This window comes from Stegodyphus dumicola, chromosome 10, assembly GCF_044657685.1.
Source record: "Stegodyphus dumicola isolate Sdum_Otavi_A_Nest chromosome 10, ASM4465768v1".
In the NCBI taxonomy this organism is placed as follows: domain Eukaryota; kingdom Metazoa; phylum Arthropoda; class Arachnida; order Araneae; family Eresidae; genus Stegodyphus; species Stegodyphus dumicola.
The window spans coordinates 106,942,789-106,968,552 of NC_140777.1; the positions used below are offsets into that span (position 1 = coordinate 106,942,789).

Genomic DNA, 25,764 nt, shown 5'->3' on the forward strand with positions numbered 1-25,764 from the left:
TACCTGATAATGACAAACAAATTTTCAATTTGTGTGCAAACTGTTACTAAACTTAGTTTGGTAATGACAGAAGATTTTCAATGTATTCTGATAATATTAAAGAACTTTGTTGTTCTACATGTGATAGGATACAAAATCAAAATTTTCATGTTATGTCTGAAGGCATGACATACATACAAACACACACACACACAAGCAATAGTTAAAAGAAGCAGAACAGTTTTAATTCTAAAAAAATAGGTGATAGTTCTTTATTAATATCACAGACTTGAGCCACAGTTATATGGCAAAACTGCTGTTGTTAATAGATATGTTTATACTAAATTAGGTTAGATTATTTGTACTGCACAGCACATGAGGGGTATCTGCAGAAGGGGGTCCCTTTGTGGAGAATTTTCTTAAGGAGAGATGGCTTGTTTTACGTTCAACATGATCAAAACCAAAAAAACTCTTAGCCAGCCCATTAACAAGGATTTGAAGAATCCATATTTAGGGATTTCTCCACTCGTGAATATTTGCTTAGAGTAGGTAAGACACAAACATCCACAGAATTCAGGTATGCTTCAGATTTCGGACTGATAAAGTCGCTGGTGGGCTACTTAGCAAAACTACAAGAAGTAGGTAAGAAATGTCAAACTTTGTATTTCAGCTTTTTGTCAGACTTTGTATTTTTATCTTGTCCTCTTGCAGAGCAGTGATATTTTTGAATAAAGACTAATCAAAAACTGTATTAACGTCCCTTTTTCAACTGACTATTTTTGTTAAAATATTCTACTTACTGAAGCATTTTTAATTGATGACTATTTAATTATAAAGATATAAAATATAAAAAGAACTGCCATCTTCTTCATTTAAACTTTTATACAGTCAAAAGTCGTTAATTCGGACACCCATAATCCGGAATGATCTATAATCCGGACCTCAAAGCTACAAACTATCTGTGCATGCGTTGCGTTCACGCATGCGCACAGGCGTTTACGAGTGCGCGTACGACCTTTACGTCTGCGAATATGTTTGTGCGCATGCGCGTGTAATGTGTAACGGAGGTAAGCTAAAATTATCTAATTCAGTTAATGTTGCAGATTGCGTTATTCCTTAATCTACGAATTGGATCCGGCTTATTATTTTTTGCAGACTGTTAGAGCAATTTCATAAAAGTAAGCTTGAACTTTCGATTATGTCAAATAGAATTTCCGATATATATATTTACTAATATGTAATTTGTATCTACAAAGGGAAAGTATGTTTTGAAATCCAAAATCTGTTTATCAATTTCACGCCGCGGATTGGAAGTTGATCTGTCAGCACTATCCTTATCTTCAGGGCAGATGTTTTTATTTTATTTGGCTTATAATTCCTTACTAAGTGTAGTATTTCATCTCGATGTACTCCGTCTTTGATATGATTTAAATCAAGTTCCTTGTCATTATAATTCGCTTCCGATAGTGAAGAAAGTGACCCAGAGGTTATTGAAAACGAAAACATTTCGATTGACAAATTAGTCGGTATTCTCAACACAGCAATTATAGGACTTGAACAGCGGAACTTTGTAACTAAACAAGAAATTATGTCTGTTTAATAGAATTAAAGAGAAAGTATTATCACATGAAACGAAGCAACTTACATTGAAAGAAATGTTTAATAAAGTAAAAAAATAAATATTAAGCTTTTTATTTTTGTAAATTTTGATACCCATTAGATCCTAATTGTTCTTTATTTCATAAATTACGGTTTCATAAATTACGGTGGGATACATACCGCCGTGTGCTTCCATATAGCCCTGGCCAATGGTACTTCCTCCTTATTTGGTCATACGTTTTGGCAAATCCGAGATGGCCAGCGGTTGGAGCATCATGAAGACTTCTTAGAGCCTCGCTACGAAGTTGCTTTAGTATAACGAAGAACCATTGCTATCCCATAGGATCATAGCTTCTTTTGTACAGTATATCACACTGTAAAAAAAAAAAAAAAAAAAAAAAAAAAAAAAGTCGTTCTTTACAGGCGAAAGTCTTCTAAAGTTACAGAAATCAAAAAGTTACACAAGAATTTCCTGTAATGTGAATAGTTGGAAAGCGATCTGTGGCGAGTACAGATGAATTACGTGTAGCATTACAGATAATGTTTCAAAAGCCGCGCGGAAAAATCACGCGACTGACTGGAGATCAGCCAATCAGGAGAAAGGTGTTTGAAAGCTAGTTTCAGAAAAAAACATGGCTGAATGCCTGTTGGTTGTGTAACGGAGGTAAGTAAGTTACAATTACTATTTAAAATATTTTTGTTCATTTATGCAGATTATTCTTATGCACTTTGCACTGTTATATGTATTGAGTAAGTATTTTAACATTTAAGATGTGCTATTGAGTAATATCAGTGTTCGTAATGAGTTGAAAGAGTATAAAATATTTATTCCAAATGCAGATCTAATACTAGTATTTTGTGATTGTGCATCCGATAAATTACGCCTTAAATTGACCGTATTATTTATAACTAATTATTCCAAAATTTAATCACTATTGTGGTATTTAATTGAAATAATAATGTGGTTGTTGAAAACAAAATTAATCATGTTAGCGTTCGTTTGCAATCGTCTGACCACAGAAAGTTTGACATCTTTTTCCCAGAAGGCCTTGCGAGAAATGTTTTATGTAAACATTTAGAATTCTGAACGTAATGTATATATTTTTTGCTTACTAGGTTTAGTTTATTCTTTTTCTAGGATTACCTGATTAATTATACTTGGTTTATAATTCAGTCTGATATGTTTATGTACGAGATGTGTTATGAATTAAAATTGCAAAAACTTAACAACACGGTCTTGAGATAATCTCGTTTATTCTTTAGTGTAATAATATTTTTCAGTGGTATTAATTTCTTACGATAATGTTATAATTCCAAAATGAAGTAATTATATTGATTAAAAATATGTCGAATCATACTTTTCGTAGTGCTTTGTTTTACTAATTAGATGCAACTTAATTATTTCACATATTTTAATATACCAATATCAACAGGGGAAAGATAGAAATGGGCTATAATATGGTTCTAAAAATTCGTTAAACTAGTTATAAACGAAAACTAAAATTTTGTACATTATTTCTAAAAATATCATTTCATTAATATTTTATAAATGATAAAATTTATTATATTGTACATGTAACTACCATCGCATACTTATAAGTTTTTAAACATTTTAATGTAGAATTTATATTTATGTTTATTTTATTTTGCCCAGTTTTAATACAGTTTTGAAGTATGATAGTCTTGTAACCAGGATAGCATAAATCTGCTAATACAAGTTTAATACATTTCTTGACAAATGTTTCTCTTATTCATGTAGTATAATATATAAATCATAAAATAAGTTTTCTTAAAAATAAATTATGATTGTTTGTTGGAATTTAAAACAGTTCTGTATGTTAGTATTAAAAATAGAATAATAATAAATTTTTAATGAAGCATTGATTTTAGCATTAGCAATGTGTATATATACACATGAATACAATAGAAGTGCAAGCTACTTTTTCTTACAAAGCCGTCCATGAATATAGTATACTTCCCTTTAGGCTGATAGCCTTTGCATGCTTTGACACATTCTATCAATCCAAATGATGCAAATACGCAAAAAAAAAATTTAATTTCTTTGAAAGTTAATGCAAGAAATAAAATTCCGTGCATTTGTAAACTACATTAGTTCACTTATAGCTTGGCATTTAATTGCCCAATGATTTACTCTTCCAAACTAATGCAGAATTCAAATATCTTTCAAAGAAAAGAAAATTATGAAGGTCTTATTTTTAGACATATATATGAAGATTTATTTTTTAATATTATTTTAACCAAATTAAGATACTATTCTGTTTTGAGGGAAGTAAAAAATTGCCAAACTATTGTTGATACCAGTGCTGCCAAAAATAATTGCGGCAATTAAACATATAAGAGTAAAGAAACTGAGATCACTGAGCCGGGTAACAGAGTGGATTATATACGTTTGGTGCGGCCGATTGCAACCAAAATACGAGGTGCACATCTACATGTATTAGCAGTCCTATATACAAAATTTCAACGTTCTTTGAGACTACTCGTTTTTGAGTTATGCGAGATACGTACGTTCGTACAGACGCCACGAAAAATTCTCTTCAGAATTCATTTTAAAGCAGTTTTATGATTTTTTTTTTGGAGGAAAAGAGTCTTTAATTCTGTCCTTACGTACAGATATCACGCAAAAACATCTCTAAATTTCATTCGATAGCGGTCAAAATGGATATTTTCGTTGAAATATGATACCCGAAATTTTTCGCTATTACAATACTTCCTTTTTACTTCGTACAAGGAAGTAAAAAGGCTAAACATGACTGAATGAAAGCATAAGAGTAAATAACTATTTCAGATCATTATTATAATTTATATAAAAATTGCTAAACATAACTGAATGGATGCCTGCATCGCTATTTCGCTACCGAGTTTTCGCTCAAGCATAATTTCATCTCGTTGGTTGTTCAAACCAGGACTAAAGAGAAGGGCTAGCTCATAGAGCGTTTCCCCCTGAAACATGCAGTGAGGAGTGATGACGTAGCAATGATGCCACCGAGCGCGGAGATGCAATTGACAACATAGAAATTAGCGTTTTAAATTTGAAGAACCAGCGTTTAAAATGAGCTGTGTGTGAAAGATAGCTATAATTTGGAAGAGACAATGTTACTGCAGTATGCATTTGACACTGAACATTACAAAATTTAATAGTACTTACTCAATTTTAAAATAAGAGATAAAGTGCGCTACTCTTAGCATAAAGTTCCTGTTTTTATTTGCAGGGATTTTTTTTTTCTTTAAATGCCTATTTGTTTCTAATCATTTCTTTATCTGCATGTTAACTAAGAGAACTGTACTACTGCTTCTAAGATAACTATAATAACAGCTATTTAAAATTAATAAAAAAACAACCTTAAATTGGCATAGTTTTAAACATGTATGGTTATATATGGTAAAATTTCTGCTAATCTAAGTTTGAGTTTCAGCCTAATTGTAAATTTTACATTGGTATATTTTTATCCCGATTCAATATAATAACATATATTTTTTTTAAATAATTTTTTAACTTAGGCTTACATCAATATTTCATTTAAATAAATACATGTAAGATTCTTATCTTAATTTAGACAAAACAACTTTACTCACAGTACCTAAAATAATTATTTAATTTTTCAAAAGTGGGGGTTAGGGGGCAGGCCTTCTTATGCCAATTACTTTAATATCATACTTTATATATATTTTATCTAGAATGCTAAGCTAACACAAAATCGAATCAATAATAACAGAGGATACAATAAAAGCTGGAGCGACTTTTTGTCTCTCGTTTCCCTTGACCATTAAATAATTTGGTTTTAGTTTGTGACACGATTTAATTTCTCCTGAATCTTTATTTAAAACCTCTTTAATAATATCAACATTTAAAACAGTTCCATCTTCTAAAACAAATCCTTTATCTAAAAAGTGGTTTCTCAGTAATTTGAGGCAGTGCGCTAAATCTGCAAAAACCCATATTTTTTTCCTTTGGAATACTGGATTTCGAAACTGAGAACTATTAATCGAAATCTGTAACTCTTTCCACAAAGTAGTAGATCCTCTTAAATCAGACACTATTGCTTTCACTTCTACTCCAGATGATTGAATATGTCTTATGAGTGAAAAAAGTTCTTTCTTCATTGGAGTGTTAAAATCAAAAAATATTGGTTGTTTCCACTGCGAAATGAGACCTCTGATTAAAACAAACTGCACTTTTTGAAAAGGACCGAGAATTTGGTCCAGTTTAGAGTCATAGCAGAGTTTAGAATCTATGTGCATTTCGTCGAAACTGAGAACGCATATTTTTTCTACAGAATTCAAATATTGGCATCTTTCCTTCATTACAGCTAGAACATCACTCTGAATTCCTGGACTACATGAAAATTTAGCGCACCATCTCTTTAATGTGCTAGTGCTAGGTAAAGGAATTCCCATTTTTTCTTTCCAAAAATCGTAGCTTTTAGATGACAGAGCTCTTATGACAATGCAACGTGAAATATCTTCACTAGTCCACCTGACTTTTTCCTTATTTTCTAGCAATGCGTTAATCTGCGTCTTTGTAAAAATATGCTTTAGACGTTTTTCCAAATTCTCCGATCTGTTCTGTTTTTTCCTAAATTTCGCTTTTTGGGATTTTAATTTCTGAATTTCCGAAACAAATTTCTTTCTAGATGTCGTCCACCTTCTTTGTCGCTGAACAAACATTCTAAAATTTTTCTTTTCTCTATTTTTCAATATTTTATTACAATTTTCTAAGGATATTATTTTGTTCTTCAAATTATCAATACATTCTTATTTATCTTTACACTTAGGGCACTCAGGGATATTGTCACATAGGGCATAATCACTTGTGAGTTTTATTTCAAAATCATCCACATTTGATTTATTATTGTCAGCTTCAATTTCGTTCTCGGGCTCAAAATAAATTTTCTTTGGGCTTAATTCGTGTAGTCTTTCAAAAGCACTCTGCATTAGTTTTCTTTTCAAATGTCTCCGATTTCTTTGTGTTATTTCGTTTATTGCACACGATAAATTTACTTTCGGCACAGCATTGCATTTCAACAGTTTCTTTTGCGGCAATCCAAGCAAGCGATTTCTCATGTCATCTTCATAATCACTGCACAGAAAATGTTCGCTGCAAATTCTTGCGTTTTTCACATTAATAGAATCTTGTCTTCGACATTTATGTATCCATTCTTTCGTCAAAAGCAAATTATCCTTTGGGAAAGAATGAAATACAATATCTCTTTCTTTCGTATTTCTATAAGTGTTACGGCACGTTGCTACAGCACAAGAAGCCATATTACATAAAAGATACTTTAAATATAGAATTTAAAAGGAAAACTGACTAAAACTATATATATATATACACAAATTATTTTAAATATTTGCATTATTAGAAAACAAATATGTATGATTAACATTAATTTGGGATATGCGATCTCCAGAAAATCGTCTCGCAAATGAATGAAACTACAGTTTTAAAGGCGCGAAATCAGAGCAGGTGCAACAGAGACACGTCAGATTACTTCTGATTCCCCCCCTCCATGAGGCTCAAGTCGGCGAGGAGTCGAACAAAGGAATGACCTAGCCCTTCTATTTATCCCTGGTTCAAACATAATTTTCTATAATGAATGATGCCTGTTCTCTGAAAAAATTCTCGGTAAAGTGCAAAATATTATGCACTTATTTGTTTGCCGCTTTTTACAAGGGTAAAAACAATTGGATTTTTGTCAATTTTCTTTTACTTTTTAAGTGAAACTAGGTCGATGTGTACATAGATAAAGTCAAGGGTGTGCAAAGTGCCATTTTTGTACAATTCTGGGATTTTTTTTTTAAGTGAAAATAGGTCGATGTGTACATGGATACCGAGTATGTGCAATTCTTAAAAACGCGTCAAGCAGTGGATGATTCTACACTTTACCCAAAATTCTATTGCGGACTTTTCGTCATGGGTAATTCCCAAGTTGTTAAATCCATAGGATATCAGAAAAGGATTTAAAAATTAAACTAATATTTCAATGGCGTCTTAATATATAATAAAGATTTAATATCTTAATATATATAAGAAATGTAGAACTATATAAACTTACGCAATCTGAAATCAGCGCGTACGCTAGATTTGGCGCGCTGTTAAATGGGCGCGTTTCATAGATTTGGCGCTTTTGCGCATACATTTTCGCTGCAATTTTTTTACGATCCTCAAAACGGAATAGTACCCAAATTAATTTCAAATTTAAGTAAGTATTCATGCCTTTCAGTAGCATTATTTTTGGAAATCTTAAATGCAATAACTGAATGCAATACTTCTTGTTAATAAAAGAAAAGCAATGTTATGAAAGACTAGAGAAGTGGATTTGCAAAATCTAATTACGAAAGGTCCCCTGTTCTAAGGGGCCATTTTTAAAATTACTTAATTTAAAAAAAAAAAAAAAAAAAAGTATTTAACGTAAAACTTCCAAACTTCACACATGTGGAATATTAATTTAATATATTTTATCTCATTCTTATTTTATTGATTAATTTTATAGCATTTCGTGTGACACTCGTAGTAATTATTAATTAAATTTTATGCACTTTCTGAACTATGTTTTGATTTTGTTATTAATTACGTAAGGTTATATAAGGTTTAAAATTATGTAAGGTACAAAAACCTTCTGCATCTATTAATAGATGCAGAAGTGAATGAAATTATGCCAGTGAAATTTTTTAGAATCAAAAACAAATTTCTGTAGAAAATTAAAGTTATAAATTCTAAATGCAAACAAAGGAGTGAATTTGAAAGTTATCAAATAAGCCAAAGTGTTGGTTGGACGAAAAATTTAGGTTAACTCGTCTTATGAGCACCTTAAGAAAGACAAACATTTCCTAAATCATTAAAACAATTTCAGAATCCTGTGCTAAAAGAAAGCTAGGGGGGGAAATGTTTTATGAGTCCCAGTGATTCATTTGGACCAATATGTAATATTGTTTTAGAAATTTAAGGTAATAAATATAATATTTTTCGAATGCTGGAACAGTTCGAGAAATTTATTCAAGTTATGAATTCTGAATATAAGTATGCTGTATATTATATTTAATGTCTATGATGGCTTCATTTATGAAAAGATTTGCATATTAGGCTGTTTGTGTACAATGAACTTTCTCTAAGCTTGCTATACGTGATTCCTGAAGATTTTGATCTTCAATAATAGTGGGCATCCTAGAGAAGTTATGTTTATTAATTAGTTATTTTATGAGGAATGCTGGTTAAATTTAAAAAGTGATTGACTGAGGTAGCTTGTAGTAATCCAATCACTGTAATCCAATTTTTTAAAGAATTTAAGCTGTTCTTAATTACTTAAGATATTATAAAGAAATATGATTAAAAGTGTTATATAAGTACATGTTTAAAACATCTATAACCATTATTTTTATAAGCTTTTTTTAAGAGCATGATTATTATTTTAAAAGAAATATTTTTTCTTTATTCAGGAGACGTGGTTTACATGTGCAGAGCAAAAATCATTCATTTTTTCCAAGCAGTCGAAACGAATTTTTATGAAATGTTATATTGTGTTATTTTTTAATTAATTCTTTTTTCAGGTTTTTATGTAAAGTTTATACATAAAAACTTGAAAAAAGAATATATCATATTAATTTACACTAAACATGTAAATAAAACATACTGTTTTTGTTTTCAGATATTTTACAGGGCAAATATAAATTCCAGATGCTTTTCCATTATTTTATGTAAAGGTATTATTTTTTGTATGTCATAACATGTGATTTAATGTAAGGAGTAGCATATCAGTTTGAACTTTTAAATTAATCAAAATGATAATATGAAGGGCCTTTCAGTAATATGAGACATAAGTTTCTTCATAAAACAAAAATACTCTGAAACAGAATAATGTTACCTTTTGAAAAAGAACATTGAATGCTGTTGAAAGCACATCTTTTAAATTAATGCTATTCTGAGGTCATATTGGCTAATTTAAAAAGCCAAACTATTATGATTCACTTGCATATATCTGTATAATGATATCTGTATGTATATATATATATATACATATCTGTATGTATATATATATATATAGATACAGCTATCATTCTTTTACTCAAAACATATTGATTTCAATATATTTTATTATAATAAGCATCATTTTAGACAAAACAAGTATTACTTTATACACATATACTTTAGTATTTCACCTATGAAAAATATCTTCTATATACATAATTACTTAATGGGATATTAGAAGGAAATAATCTGAAACCTTTACAGATACAACCATTGGAATTTTACGTAAGAAAAGCATCTTCTAATCACATAATAACTTGCTATAATAATACAAGCAAATAATCTGTAACTGTTACAGATATATCTGTTGAGATTTTACATGAGAAAAACATGTTCTACTACATAACTATATGCTGTGATATTACAAGAAAAAGATCTGTAACCATCACAGGCAAAATTCTTGTAAAGTTACTAAGAATACACCTGTTACTGTTACTCAAATAACCCATGGCATCCCAGTTTCCATGAGTTTTCTTAGTAACCTTACAGATTTTATTTTACAGTGCATTTCTTATTTGATAATTTTGATATGCGTCACCTCTCTTGAGAGTTGTAATGATGGATTTTAATCGTTTGTCCTTCTGCCGCTCTTTTCCGTAATCTACGATCGCTGCAAGGAAAGGGATATCTTCATTGTTCTCAATTATTGGTTCTATAAGAGGCTTCCTTGATAGTGAATCTGCATCGAGAGGTGTTTGCGATCACTCTTGTAGACGATATTTATGTCGTATTCCTGTAGCCTGAGAGCCCACTGTGCAAGTCTTCCGGATGGATCCTTAACATTGGCCAACCAACATAAAGAGTGGTGATCTGTGACTACTGTGAAGGGTTTTCCGTAGAGGTATGGCCTGAATTTACTAATTGCCCAGATGACGGCAAGGCATTCTTTTTCGGTGGTGGAATAGTTCTTTTCAGATGCAGTAAGGGACCTGGATGCATAGGCTATTAGTCTTTCTTTACCGTCCTGTATCTGAACCAATACTGCACCGATGACATAGCCGCTATCGTCAGAATGTATTCTGGCTTCTGCGGCTGGGATAAAATGTCCCAAAACAGTGCCACTGGTCAGCAGCCTTTTGAGTGCTGCGAAAGATTCAGTCTGTAACGCTTCCAAGAAAATTTTGCATCTTTCTTCAACAAGTCATGCAGGGGCTTTGCGATAACTGCGAAATTTTTGATAAATCGTCGGTAGTAGGAGCACAAGCCCAGAAAACTTCGGAGCTCCGCGATATTTTTCGGAACAAGGAACTTTGCTACAGCCTCTACCTTTTGTGGATCGGGATATATCCCATGTTGATCGACTAAGTGTTCCAGTATAGTCAGCTTCTTTTTGCCGAATGAACATTTCTTGGAATTTAGCGTCAGTCCTGCTCTTTGGATACATTTCAGTATTTCCCTCAAACGCTTTTGATGTTCTTCGAAATTAGGTGGTACACGATTATGTCGTCGAGGTAGCAAAGACAAATATTCCATTTGAGACCTCTTAGTACAGTGTCCATCATCTGTTCAAATATGGCTGGAGTATTGCATAATCCGAACGGCATGACTATAAACTCATAGAGACCATCTGGAGTTACAAAAGCTGTCTTTTCTCTGTCTTTATCATCAACCTCTATTTGCCAGTAGCCCGACTTCAGATCCATTATACAGAAAATTTTTGCTCCAGCTCGCAGTCCAAAGCATCATCGATCCGAGGTAACGGATAGACGTCCTTTCTAGTTACCTTGTTCAATTTTCTGTAATCGATACAAAAACGCCATTCCCCGTTTTTCTTCTTCACAAGCACGACTGGAGATGACCATGGACTGTCTGATGGTTGTATCACATCTTTTAGCATTCGTTGCACTTCGTCTGCAATCGCACGCCTCTCAGTGGCTGACACACGGTATGGCTTTTGTTTGATTGGTGCACTGTCACCTGTATCAATCTTGTGCTTCACGGCATTGCATCGGGATTTTTTCGCAATACTCATGTCAAACAAATGTAGTCTTAAAATATTCTTATTTATATTCATGTCAAGTTAAAAATGTCATTAAAGTCAGCTAGTAGACTCAATAGCTCGTCTTTCTCAGCATTGGTCAAATCAGTACCGAAAATTTCTTTTAAGTTTTCTTGAGATAATCTTTTCCGGAAACTATGTCCCTTGAAACCTTCTGAAGCCTGACCACTTTAGGGAGCAAATAGCGTCGTTTTCTATGGTTGTTAAACAGCCTACATTCATCATTTTCGGTATCAGTTGGGTTCGTCGAGAACAATTAGCTACCCATCATTTACCGCAACCATCCTCTATAGTGACAATTGAAGCTGGTATCGATAGTTCGCACATCAGAAATCTATTTACAACAATCATAGCTCCACCTGCTTCCCCTAGTTCTGAATTCAGGGCACATATTCCTTTTGCGGTGTTTGTTTCAATTACATAATCGGTTTCGGCAAACAAGGAGGGCTCTGACTTATTTATATATTGTCTGGAAGGCTTTCTGCAAGTGTAAGTTCTTGATTTCCACAATCGATAACGGCATCGGTGGCACGGAAAAAGTTCCATCCAAGTACCATTTGATAACTGCATTCAAGAAATACAAGGAATTCAAACGGCTTCTTAGTCCCATTCAAATCAACTTTTAATACACAGCGTCCCGAGGCGGCTACAGGTTAACCACAGGCAGTTTTCCATACAGGTCCATTCTCAGCAAACATAGGAGCATTTAGCTGTCGACGTAACTCTTCGGATATGACAGAATAATCGGCACCCGAATCAACAAGGCTCTCACACACAATATTTATTACACACGCGACAATATTTTATGAAACTGATCTCAGTTAGCTAAAATATTTTCCAAAATATACTTCACTTGATAAAACATTCTCTTCCCACTGGCAAAAAAACTAATATAAATATCTACTAATAATCCTTAAAAAACCCTTTAGCCAGATATTTGTTTTCAAAGCAGCCATCCCTTGAATGCTTTTGTGAGGTAAACATTCAACTTAATTTGAAAAGTACGTTATTATTTTTGTTTTTTTAATTTTCTTTTCTCTCCTATCTTGATATATCTTCTACAACAGGGATTTTCAACCAAGGAGGCTTCAGGGAGAAGAACATGGTCAGGATTTTATTTATGTGTTAAGTATTTAGTTTTAGTTCATGAATATCAAAATATACTTTTGTTTAAGTTTTGGCACTTATGAACATTTTCTACACTTTTGTTTTTTAATTTATAAAACAAATTGAAACGTAGTCTAAATCTAAATAAATGTATATATGTATATGCATTTTTCAAGAGTTGGAAAGGGAGAGGGATTTCTAGCAATAGCAAAATAGATGCATGAGGCAGAATAGGTTGTTTTACTATTTTTAATGCGTCTATGTTATAGTATTTATTATCTTAAAACATATTACCTCATCATAAATATTCATCTAAAATTAGTATGTAGTATTTTCGTGTTTTTTGTGAAAAGGAAGGAAAAAGAAAGCCCACAAAGTACTGTATTTCCTTTGTATTCTCAGATTACTCATGCTACTATAACATTTATATTCTCAAAACCTATGTACTGTATTATCATTTTCCAGGGTTACAAGTTTAGTTTGACTAAAAAGAAAAATAAATTCACAAATGTTTTATTGCACAGAACTTAGAAGTTCACAAAATGTTGAGTAGATACTAAAAATTAAGAAGAGTTGAAAACAGTAAAATTCATACTATGCATCCAATTCCAGAAACCACCCATCAATGTTTAATGGTCTTTTACACATGCTGGTTCATAAAGACTGGACAAGTTTCACAAAGATTTAAGAATATTTGCTTCAGTTAGATTCCTGTATTAGCTAATTCTGTTTCAAAGTCATCAGACATCATGTCAGTAAGAACCACAAGTTACAATTCAGAAATATTCAAGAAACACAATTAGGTGTTTATCATGTTTCAAAATTAGCGGATGTTTTCAATAAAAAAGAAACATTTTAAGTAAATTACCAAGGTTTTTTCTTATTTCAACAATAACTTACAAGCATAAAAAATAGCAGTACTGTTCTGTTATCAGGATCCGGTTAAGAAATGTATGTATGTGTTCATTGTATGCATAATTACTCGTACAAATATATGTGTGTATACAAATACATATATAAGCACGTACATACAAACATACGTTCATACATTTCTGAATCCAGTCCTGATAACAGAACTGTACCAAAATAACTGTTCCTGCTTTTGCTCAGTATTCGAGGAAGCATATTCCTTTTGGATGTACAAATCGTAAACTTTTCTATACTTTTTATAGCTAATAAATAAAGCTTTTCCTTCAGATTTTCAATTTTTTTTCGGTTATAGTTAAAAACAGATTTTAATAGCAGTAAACTGAAAATAAAAGAAGTGGCGTACTGCTGTTTACAATAATGTAAAAATAAAGCATTAATTTAAAAAAATAGAACTATGTATTTTTCTTGACTCTTAATCTATAGAATCTCATCATGGTAATGGTAAAAAGCATGGAAAAAAGGGGGGAATGAGACTGTAAGCTGTCAAACTATTGGGGTTAAAGAAAAGTATAGTTATTTTTTTCTATTACACTGGCCTTCAGCCCATTTCAGGGCTAATATAGAGATCAAACCTAACTACTGCATCACATAAAAACTAATTCACTGGAAATTTGGATCGTTAGATATGTTTCGTTTTTCCTAATTCAAATCATAGTACAGATATTTATAGGGCATTCAGTAAGATTTGAGGTACATTATGAATGCAGGTGTTAACAGGGTAGACAGGGGCGTAGCTAGAGGGGGGCAAGGGGGCATCTGTCCTCGGGCGCAGAATCCAAGGGGCGCCAAACTGGTGTTACGACATTTTACGTAGAATTAAATGTTTTCCATCCTTGGCAAGCAGTAGGGGGCGCGAAATCTTCAGTTGTCCCTGGGCGCTGAAAACCCTAGCTACGACTCTGAGGGTAGAAAACATTTATCTTTTCTGCTATGTTGATAACTACTACACATTTCAAGAATAATATCAATATGGTAGTTACAGATATGGCACTATTTCCCTTTTGTTTTTAACTTATCAGAGATTAGCAAATGAGGCATTATTTGAAATTATTATACACACAATGTGATTTCAAAAAAATTAAATTAGTAATTATTAAAAAGACATCTTATCACAATTCTGTTTCAAATGACAATTATGTTTCAAAAGCAAAACTACTCCATTACAACGTGAGTGAATTATAAGAATTCCGAGTCTCAGTTTGGCCATGCATAAGGCATATATTTATAAATATTAACTTCTAAGAAACAGTATATTCTTATTTTAATTTAAGAATATGTTCTGATAATTATTCAGATTTTTGAAATTTTTCAAAAATAAAACTTTTTTTTTACTTTCATAAAATATATAAATTGATATTTCAGTGTTGCTGAAGTACCAGACTTCAATACTCGGCTACATAAATTTCTATCCATAAAAAATATTTTCTGCTAAAGTGCAGAATCGCCCACTTATTTGATTGGATTTTTGGTGGGCGCTTTTTATAAGAGTAAGAAGAATTGGATTTTTGTAAATTTTCTTTGACTTTTTAAGTGAAAATAGGTCCATGTTTGCATGGATAAAGTCAAGGGAGTGCGCAATGCCATTTTTGTGCAATTCTAGAATATTTTTTCAAGTGAAAAGAGGTCGATGTGTACATGGATACCGAATATGTGCAATTCTTAGAAACGCGCCAAGCAGTGGGCGATTCTGCACTTTCCCCCCATATTTTCTTACTTTTTCATCAGCAACTAATAACAGATTTTATTTCAGATATAAAAAATGCACTCAGATATATATATTCTGCTTTACCACTCAGCAATACTTGAGCGAATTTTGTAGCATTGGCTATGCTTTCACATCATTTTGAGTTTATTAACTTTCTTTAGAATATGGTCACTTTTAACTGGTTGCCTTTTATTTTTTTATTTATTATCTCTGGGGTCTAGTGTGGACACCTGTCAAGATTGATATCGGAAAACCAGTCGGGATTCTCTTTCCATTCGACAGCAAACGGGAGAGCGAGTCTGACCCTTCCAAATTCCGTCGGCGGAAAATGAAGTGGAGATTCCGTGCCGAAGAAGTGACGTTTATTGCATAGCAACCAGTCTGTCTTACCTCTACATTGCTCGAGGCTCATGGAAAGGAGGGGTAGTTTAATAGAACATTTAGTAAAGAGCACAGAAAAAAGAAATGGGAAGAGTCAATGGATATTTTACACAAAACTGCAGATATGTGAAGAGCGTAAGCATAATTTTACGTATGATCTTTTGCAAAATGGAAATTTTCTAAAAGGTTACATGTTTGTAAGCTATTTGTTAACAGTTTTATGGTTAAAATATTTTTTGTCTTAAAAGGTTATGTAACAGTGTCATAAATCAAATCATTAAAATATAGCATCGCGTACGCGTGTTTATTATTCCTATTGAATTTGAATAAAAAAAATTAATTTTTAGCAACCCATGAATATATCAATAATTTTATTTATTCAGGAATTATACCTATCACGTAGCTACAAATATACTATGTATCGAAGATACCAATAAGCAGAAAACTTTAGATTGATGCATTAAAAGACGATTTACTAGTGAGTAAAAATATAAGAAATTTTTAACAAAAGTAATGGGAAGGAAAATAAAAAGAATTAAATAATTATAGGATAAATCACAAAACATATCATCTTGCATATAAATACACACACATAAACATATATATGTTATATAAAATGGAAGGAAAAATTTCATCCTACAGTGCCGATGACACCAGAAAATCCAAACTTTCGATTGAATCGCAATTTGATTTTGTTTTGTTGAAAACTATGTAAATTTATCCATTTGGTGAAAATACCAGAACAAATAGCATATGTAACCTCTCAAATGCACCAACTTGACATTTATTTCTCAGCCCAATATATCTGTCATTGCCAATATATCTCTGGTAACTTCCAGAAGCAAAAACGTTTAAGACAAACAAAACTTGTTTTAAATAAATAATTAACTATATATATATAACTGTATTACAAATATATCAAAATATAACAATGGTAGTTCAGTCCGAGGTCCGAATATCGCGAACGGATTGGCTGCAATACCAACATATCTCTAATAACCAATATAGCAATATATCTGTCATTACCAATATATTTCTCATTGCCAACATATTTCTGGTAATTTCCAAAAGCATAAAAATTTAAGGCATTTTTTTAAATCCCACTAGCGGCCGAGCGTAAAATCTCTGAACACTGATAGTTCGGACCGAGGTTCGAATCCCGAGCTTGCTGCATGTGCGCCATTACCAACATATTTCTCGTAAATTCCAAAAGCATAAAAATTTAAGACATACAAAACCTGTTTTAAATAAATAAGTATCTAAATGTATTATAAATATATTAACATATGCACTGAAAGGAAATTGCAGTACACATTTCTATTTATGCCCTTTTTAAATCGATCCCACTAGTGGCCAAGCAGTAAAATCTCTGAACACTGGTAGTGCGATCCGAGGTTCGAATCCCGTGAACGGACTGGCTGCATGGGCGTCATTACCAACATATTATTAGTAACTTCCAGAAGCATAGAACGTTAATCTGTTTAAATAAATAAATAAATAAATATAAAACTGTATGATAAATATCTTATCAGATGCAGTGAAAGAAATTGCAGTACATATACCTATTTATACCCTTTTTAAATCGATGCTACAAGCGGCCGAGAACAATGGAAGTTCGGTGAAGATTGTAGTCCCGCGAACGGGCTGGCTTTCGTGGTTTTTCCGATGTGTTACGTATATACGAGCTAGTCCTCCACGAAGGCAACCCTCACTTTAGGCAGGTAGCCCTCGAGTCTTTGCCGTAATTACATAAAACCAAAACCAAGCACTTCAAGATCTGAATAAAAATACAAAACTGATGTAATATCTAAAAGCAGACCACATTAAAAAAATTGGTAACTAATTATAAATCTTGCATTATAATATTTATAAGAATTTAATCGAAAATTATACAGAAATTTAACTTGTTTAATACAGGAGATTTTGGAAACTGACATTCATATCGGTACAGTTAAAACTACTTAAATGATTTTTTAACCCAAAGCAATTTAATGCAAATATTGAATTTAGGATGTTAATAATTTGAATTATATACTGCATATTCTTTAATGCACGTGTTAATGTATTACATTTTTATATACTACAAATTAAAATAAAATTAGAGGGCAATACATTATAATTTAAAACATAAAATTTCAAAATTTATAAATTACTCATCTAAGCATGAAATTAAGTACATTGATATATACATTAGTTGAAAAATTATAATTTTAAATTAAAAGTATGCACCTTCTTTATATGTGAAATAGGAAAATACCAAATATATTATTTTCACTAAAATTTAATTAAGGAATTGCTACTGTAGAATAAGTAAATAATCTATAATCGTCAGCATCAAATGCGTTATTTCTATACCGAATTATTCGAGTTTTTCACAAATCTTAAGAAATTAAAATATCCATTAAGTACACTTCCAGAAACTATCCGCCGTCCTCAGTTTAGCTCTAAAACGACAGTCAGAAACTTAAACGGCAGCTATCTAGCTGACGGAAAAATTTCCGACGCGTCGATCTCTGTAATGATCGAGACGATGACACCAAACTCGCTCTCTGTCGAGTACATCGCAAAAAACCAAGGAGGTTAGAATAGAAGGAGGGAGGGTTCGCAGTTTCCTCCACTATCGGGGAATGAAACTCCGCCGAACAAGCGGCCTCCATGTTTGTGACTTCAAAACATTGCATTACGGCAGTGACATGTACGTGTTTCTAAGCTGTTCCGTGCATTTATTTTCCAGTAAAAATATGTTAAATTTATAATGAAATCCTTCACTATTGTTGAATTTTTGTTTTAAAGTAATAAAGATGATATCCATAATTTACTATGTACAGCAAATTATTAAGAAATAGTTCGAAATCTAAATGCATGCGCATAACATTAAAGCCTTTAAAAAATGATGTTTCTGCATATTTCACGGATTTGATTAGGTTAGAAAATAAATCTTAATAAAATAAAACAGATTTATGTGAATTCATTGATTTCAGTTTATGCGCATTTCATATTTATTAGTCTCAAAGAAACTGCCTTTAATTAAGTTGAATTACGGAAATACACCTATATAAGTTTTTGGATACATCTTTCCACATGTTCAACTGTGTAAATATTTTACTTAATTTTATCACTATACTGCTCAGAAATTTATAAGTTTATGCAAAAAATTTTATCAACAGAACAGTTTATCTTAACTTAAAAAAATGAATAATAATTAATATTTAAAGAAAAGCATTGCTTTATTTAACACCTTTACAATTATATTTAACTATTTTAACCTCCTTGCAAAAAACGATCCGTTCTTCCATCTCGACGGTATCCAAACTAGGGCCCTCTATCTTTAAAATATATTGAACTCGTATGTGAGATTAAAATATAGTTAGTTATACGAGAATATCTGAAATAAAAGTTTCACAAGCATACACATAATGTTTCAATACTTGGGTTTCAAAGCAGAAAAAGTTGTAAAATAATACACATCCAGAAGGACTGTTATCTGATATCTAGTTATCTGATACATATGTAGATCATATGAGCAGGAATGTGATATATTAATACATATATGAAATCGGATCGAAAAGTAATTGTCATGCGTTTTCGTCATAAATGCACACTACTTAACTTTTAATAAATAATTTAGCAATATAACAGAACCAAATTAGAAATCAGATACTAAACAAATATGTCTTCAACAACCATGGTTTTATTATTTGTTTATAAAGAATGGCAATAATCGATACGTATCGTTAACTTTGCGCTACTTTGATATATTTCGATCCCGTGTATGTGTGTGTTAAAACATGGGTATTCATAGTCTCTAAAATTTTGCTGAAAATTTAAGAAGTATGTAATGTTATGTTCAGAATGTTATGTTATTAAGTTATTGGCAGTTTTGTCTTTTGTGAACTACGTTATGTTTTACGCTTCTATGGAACAAAATTTGTCCCTAACCTGTTATACTTCAAAAGAAAAAAAAAAAAAAAGTTTTATGTTCTGTTAATTGAAATGGATATTTGTACATGTCTAAAGGAATTTTAAGTGTTTGCTGTAGCAGATCGTTTTATGCACTATTTTCGTTCTTTTGAGGATCATGCAGTAAGAGATCCTAAATATTCTATATGTAATGGCGTGAACTTCGATATTAGCTGGTTGTATTACTGTTTAACTTTTGCTGAAATAAATTTACTTGAAATTCCTTAGACAACAGATTTTTTTAAATGACTTTTTTGAAAAGAATAATGACAGATGAATTTTGAAAAGAATAATGAATCTTCGATGACAGATATTTCATTTCCTTATTTTGAACAAGAGAGAAAAATTCTTTGCTGGAAAAAGTACATATTTATCTGAAGAGAGCTTACTTGTAGGAACAGGCTGTTGTTAATGAATAAATATTAACATGATGGGAAATGCCAGAATATCGAAAGCACTGTATTTCTTGTAATCTAAACGTGTATTATTCGAAAACGTGGATCTCATAATAGTGAATATAGACGTTATTGATTTAAAAGTAATATTTTATTTTAGTGGAACTTCTGTCTTTGAATTCGAACATGAAATATAGATTTAGAAATTAAAGATTTTTATGGACAAAGAGAATTTTCAACAACTCACGATTTTTATGCTTCCTTCAGTTTTCACTTATAAAAGTTCTTCTTTTCGTCTTGTTCTAATGAATAATAAGTCTAATAGTCATATTCTAATGAATGTGCGAAGGCAACGAGATTATTTTTTCCTAACATAGAAGTCATTAAATTGTAGTGCTGCGAATGTTATCTTGCAGTCCAATAACTAGAGTTCATGTTTTATTGTTTTAAGACTGTTAGTGTTTCAAATACCAAAGCAATTTTTTTTAAATTACAAAATATGGGTAAATATATTATGAATCTGAAGTATAAATAGTTGATATAAAGCAGAATTGTTTCATCATATCAAATGCAAACAGAGGTGTAATGATAGAAGTGAGATATCTTTTGACTGAATATTAAAGTAATAAATTGTAGTTGGGGTGAATTTTTTCTACTGTTAAAAGAAAAATGAAACTATTTTGATTAAATTTAATATTGTTAAATTAATCTTTGTAATGATGCAAAATAAATATAGACTTACATTTAGAAGTGAAAAAAAAATGTATGCTATATATGTGTAAACTTTGTGTCATTACATATGTAATACTTCATATTTTATAAATAATACTTGCATGTCTTGCAAATACTTGCAAGTTAAATTATTTCTTAAAAACTGTTGATACAATGAAGATTTGAACAATGAGAAACTACATCCTATTGGGCATTAAATCATTACCTTTTTGTCAAATTTGCATTTTATATAGATTAAAAAAAATTAAGTAAGTCTTGTTTTGTATGTGTGTTTTCTATTTCTAGTGCCTAAGAAAATTAATGAAGGAATTGAAACTTCTGTGTCATCATGCCAGGTAGTTGTGAATCGGAAACAAACTCATCTCCTAGTTTGATATCAAGCCTTCGACAATTCAGATTTCAAAATAAGACGAAACGCTATCAACCAGGATCTAGTGGTAGGTATATCTCATTATTTATCAAAACCTTGCTTCAAATAGTATTTCTTATTTAACAATAGCACTGTCAACAGATGAGTCATAAAAAATTATATATATATATATACATAATTTTTGAATTATATGTAGAAGTGATGTTCAGAATAATTAATCACTGCTGTGCTTACAAAGGAATATTATAAACATTTATTTATAGCTCGTGAGCAGTATTACCAACAGAAATGAATAGTACAGAAAATAATAAAATAGTATGAAAATTATTGTTTTCTTAGACTAGTCTTAGAATTAGTCTTTTCTAAGACTGCGATTAAGTATTTCTTAAACAGCTGATCTCTAATTCATGATTTCAGTTTACGAAATGTAATTAATGAAACATGGTAGGCTTTCAAACTGTGGCAACTTTTATCATGGGAAAAAATATTCGAAATGAAATCTTTGTAAGGGGGGAAACACCAGTATAGAATCAAAATTGGTTGAGACATTCTTAATTGAAATTTTGGGTAACTGCACGTACAGGTTAAATTATTATTTGTTAAATTTTCATATGTATATTTCTAAGATACATTTTGTGTAAGGTAATATTTATGCAGAAGCTTGGCTTCAAGTTTTTTTTATGCAGAAATCCTAAAATTTGAAATTATGTACCTTGTAAAATAACTTTTGGTACTTCATTATTGTTGCTCCCATTTCTTCAATGCCAAGAGAATCACCAAGTGCATGTTTACTTCTCTCCTACTCGTTATAGCTGCTATGTTTCCACACTTACTTTTAATGTGGCATCAGTCGCTAGGTAAGATTCACGATGATGGTGAATATTTGCTTTGTTAATTTTTATTGAGCCACTTAGTGGAGTGTTGAAACAAAATAACATTTGCATAATCAAGTTCAGAAAACAAAACATTTATTTTACATAATTTTTAAAATGTTCTGAAGCAACATGTTTCATCTGGAAAAAAAAGTGCTGACTTCAAAGCTTTAGCAAATGAACTGGCAGTCAAAGGATTCGCCATAAGCAAGGTGACTCAACTGACTAGACGGAGAACACATGCCCCCATGCCATTGCCAAGTGATGAAAAATGAAATATCTGATCAAATTTTTCATATTACTGAATTGCTACTGTTTGCTGTGACTGTGGAGAAGTACGTATCCAAGAACCAGGTGCCACAGTGCTATAATTGCGAAAAGTGGCACCATTCTTCAGAGAACTGCTTCTTCGCACCTAGACGTGTGAAATGCTCATTAGAACACAAGACTATGGACTGTCCAACTAAGTAACACATTGAAGAGCCATAATGCAGCAATTGTCAAAAAAATCATGTTGCGTCGTATTGTGGATGCGAAAAATTCTCTTAAAATAAGGGTAAGCAACAGAAAAAAGATAGCACTGTAAAAAAGGGAATCTCATATGCTGCTATGACAAAAAATCAAATTCCAAATTTTAAAGATAAAGCTAATATGCAAATCCCCAGCTCAGCTACTGCTGCACCAAACCAGTCAATTGAGAATAATGTACAATTCAATGTTGCTGATATTAGTAATGCTCTGAAAAATTTAAATGTTTCTAATGTAAATAGTGTTAAGCAAATCTCTTCTGAAAATAATGATTCCAGTTTTCCGCAGGAGAAAAATCAATGTTCAGAATTTGTAAATTTTGTGAAGAATGTTGCAGAATTTAATAATATTTTTGGAATTCATAACATAAAGGTAATGAATAATGTATTTAAAACTTTAATGCCTAAGCTGAGAGAATTAACGGATCCTGTGGATAAAATGTTCTTATTTTTTGAAATAGTTAATGAAATTCATAATGTCTCAGTGTAATCAAAGTATGTCTTTAACTATAATTACATGGAACACAAATAGATTGCTCCCGAAAGCTTACGAGCTCAAGGAGTTTTTACACGAATTTGCCCCTGATATTACAAGAACACATGCTTGGCCCTCAAAATTATTTTAGAGCCTGCAATTATGTCACACACAGATGGGACAGATCAACTGTAGGCAGATATGCGCCTAGAGGTAATACAAGAGGTGGATTACTTATTTTGATCAAGCACTCCATTTCTCATTATGTCACACCATTATCACAGCTTTTAGCAATTGAAGCCTTAGCTATTACACTTACCCCAAACACATCACGACCAATCACTATTATCTCCACCTATTTTCCTATACACACACCTACAAATACTGTTTAAACAGATTTGCAAACACTACTAAATATTAACAATCGAGTCATTATAGGTGGAGATTTCAACGCACACCACCGCGAGTGGAATTGTTGGGATATTAATGAACACGGACGCATTATTAGTCACTTTGCCCAAGCGGCCAATATTAACCTAGCATTTCCAGAGAAACCAACACACTGTGGGATTGGTAGACTATCGGTCATTGACTTTTTCATCCTAAAAAATATTAACTCACCGAGTTATATTGAAAGTTTGACTGAAATGGCATCTGACCACAATCCTGTGATAATGGAAGTTAATACCAATACCTACAGTACACCATACAAAAAAGCCCTTAATACAAACTGGGCAGGTTATGCCAAAGCTCTTAACAACACCCAGTACCCAACACATACAGTACAAACGAGAGATGAGTTAGACGCCCTCACTGAAGAATTCACAGAAGAGTTGCATGATGCACTCCTTAAAAACAGCAAAACTGCAAAAGCAGACAAGAGATATAAAAACAGTGACATCAGAGAACTGATTAAAAGACGGAACCATACACGTAAGCAGTGGCAAAAATTCAGATGTCCTTCTGATAAAATTTTATTAAACCAGCTAAATCAGCAAGTCAGGACTCTAATAAAAAAACATGCACAGCTTAACTGTGCCAGACATTTAGAATCGCTTTCATCGGATAATAATTCAATCTGGAATGTGCTTTCTAAATTTAAGAGACGCAACACCAATATTCTGCCCATTAACGGCCCCAACGGGATCGCATACACTGATTTTGAGAAAGCTGAGTCTATTACAGAAAACTATGCTTCTCAATTTCGTACACACAACATCTCTCACCCACAAACAGAATACTTGGTCTCTTCCCTCAATACACAATTCCAATCAAGAACACACACAAACAACACACCCTTAATCATGCCGTCAGAAGTTAGTAGTTATATCGAGAAGAGGAAAAATCGTAAATGTTTAGGACTGGATAAAATAAGCAACAAAATGATAAAAGAAATGGGACCCAAGATGCTCTGTAAGTTCACGAAAATCATCAACATTATGCTTAAAATTCAGCACTTCCTGACCAATTGGAAGACAGCAATTATAGCACCGATTTTGAAGCCGGATAAAGATCCAACCTACGCCGCCTCCTACAGACCGATAAGTCTTATCAACCCTAAGCAAGATTGTCGAAGCTGTTATCCTGCCAAGAATCCATGATTTTCTGCAGGAAAATAACATCTTGATTCAAGAACAGTATGGATTCAGACGAAAACACTCTACCACACATCAACTTTACAGAGTTACGGAGCTGATTGCAGATGGATTCAAGAAAAAATTAATCACTTTAGCTCTCTCCCTCGATATATCGAAAGCTTTTGATTGTGTATGGTTACAGAGCCTCACTTACAAACTAATCACCCTGGGTTTCCCAGATTACATCATAAACATCATCAATTCCTATCTTTACGATAGATACTTTGTCGTTCGTTATAACAATACCCACTCTACACGTAAAGCAACCCTGGCCGGTTTGCCACAGGAAAGCTTGCTCTCCCCCACATTATTTTCAATTTATACGAACGACATCCCACACAACCCCCTCACTACACTAGCACTTTACGCAGACGATACGGCGATCCTCCACCAAAACGCATCTATGGCCGCAGTTGTACAAACATTACAAGAACACATCCATGCACTAGAGTCCTGGATGATAAAATGGAAAATCAAGACCAATGTGGAGAAATCAGAAGCTGTCTACTTCACCTACAAAACCAACCTGGACCTGGATATCACCCTCAAAATATATGGTATCAGCATTCCTTGGGCCAAGCAAATTAAATACCTTGGTGTCATCTTAGACCAAAGACTTACTTACATGGGCCCCACACGTTACATATACTTTAAACAAGTTTCGGGGTGTAAAAGCATTACTCAACCCCCTAATTGCCTGAAACTCTGGTTTGCCTATTGAAAATAAAGTTCTTGTATTTCAATCCATTTTGCGTCCCATCATCACTTATGCCCGTCCAGTCTGGGGTAACAATGAAAAGAATTCAACAAGTACAAAATATAACTTTGAGGCAGATGGCAAATTGTCATTAGGAATGAGGCAATTCATCGTGAACTCAATATTGATAAAATCAACGTCTGCTTTGCTAAAATTGCAAAAAATTTTTTAAGAAACATTCATAAAGTAAATAACAGCTCCATTCCATAGCTGGACTATAACTACCAGGATAGAGACAACAGAAAAAGACCGAAAGCGGTCCTTTTACATCTAAACACGTAAACTATGATTG

The 25,764-nt window shown here is 32.2% G+C and overlaps 1 protein-coding gene across 2 annotated transcripts in view; it reads left to right on the forward strand.

Annotated features, from left to right (window-relative positions):
- The first annotated feature begins 19,423 nt into the window (after window positions 1-19,423).
- Window positions 19,424-25,764, forward strand: part of Etl1 (SWI/SNF-related, matrix-associated actin-dependent regulator of chromatin, subfamily a, containing DEAD/H box 1) — a 135,399-nt gene continuing 129,058 nt past the window's right edge. The window contains exons 1-2 of one of the 2 annotated variants that reach the window (XM_085825367.1): window positions 19,424-19,578; window positions 21,120-21,271. In XM_085825367.1, coding sequence (XP_085681493.1) covers window positions 21,163-21,271 — 109 coding nt within the window. In that variant the 5' untranslated portion in view covers window positions 19,424-19,578; window positions 21,120-21,162. Of the gene's footprint in view, window positions 20,246-21,119; window positions 21,272-25,764 lie in introns of both variants that reach the window. The other variant, XM_085825368.1, reaches the window with a different exon arrangement.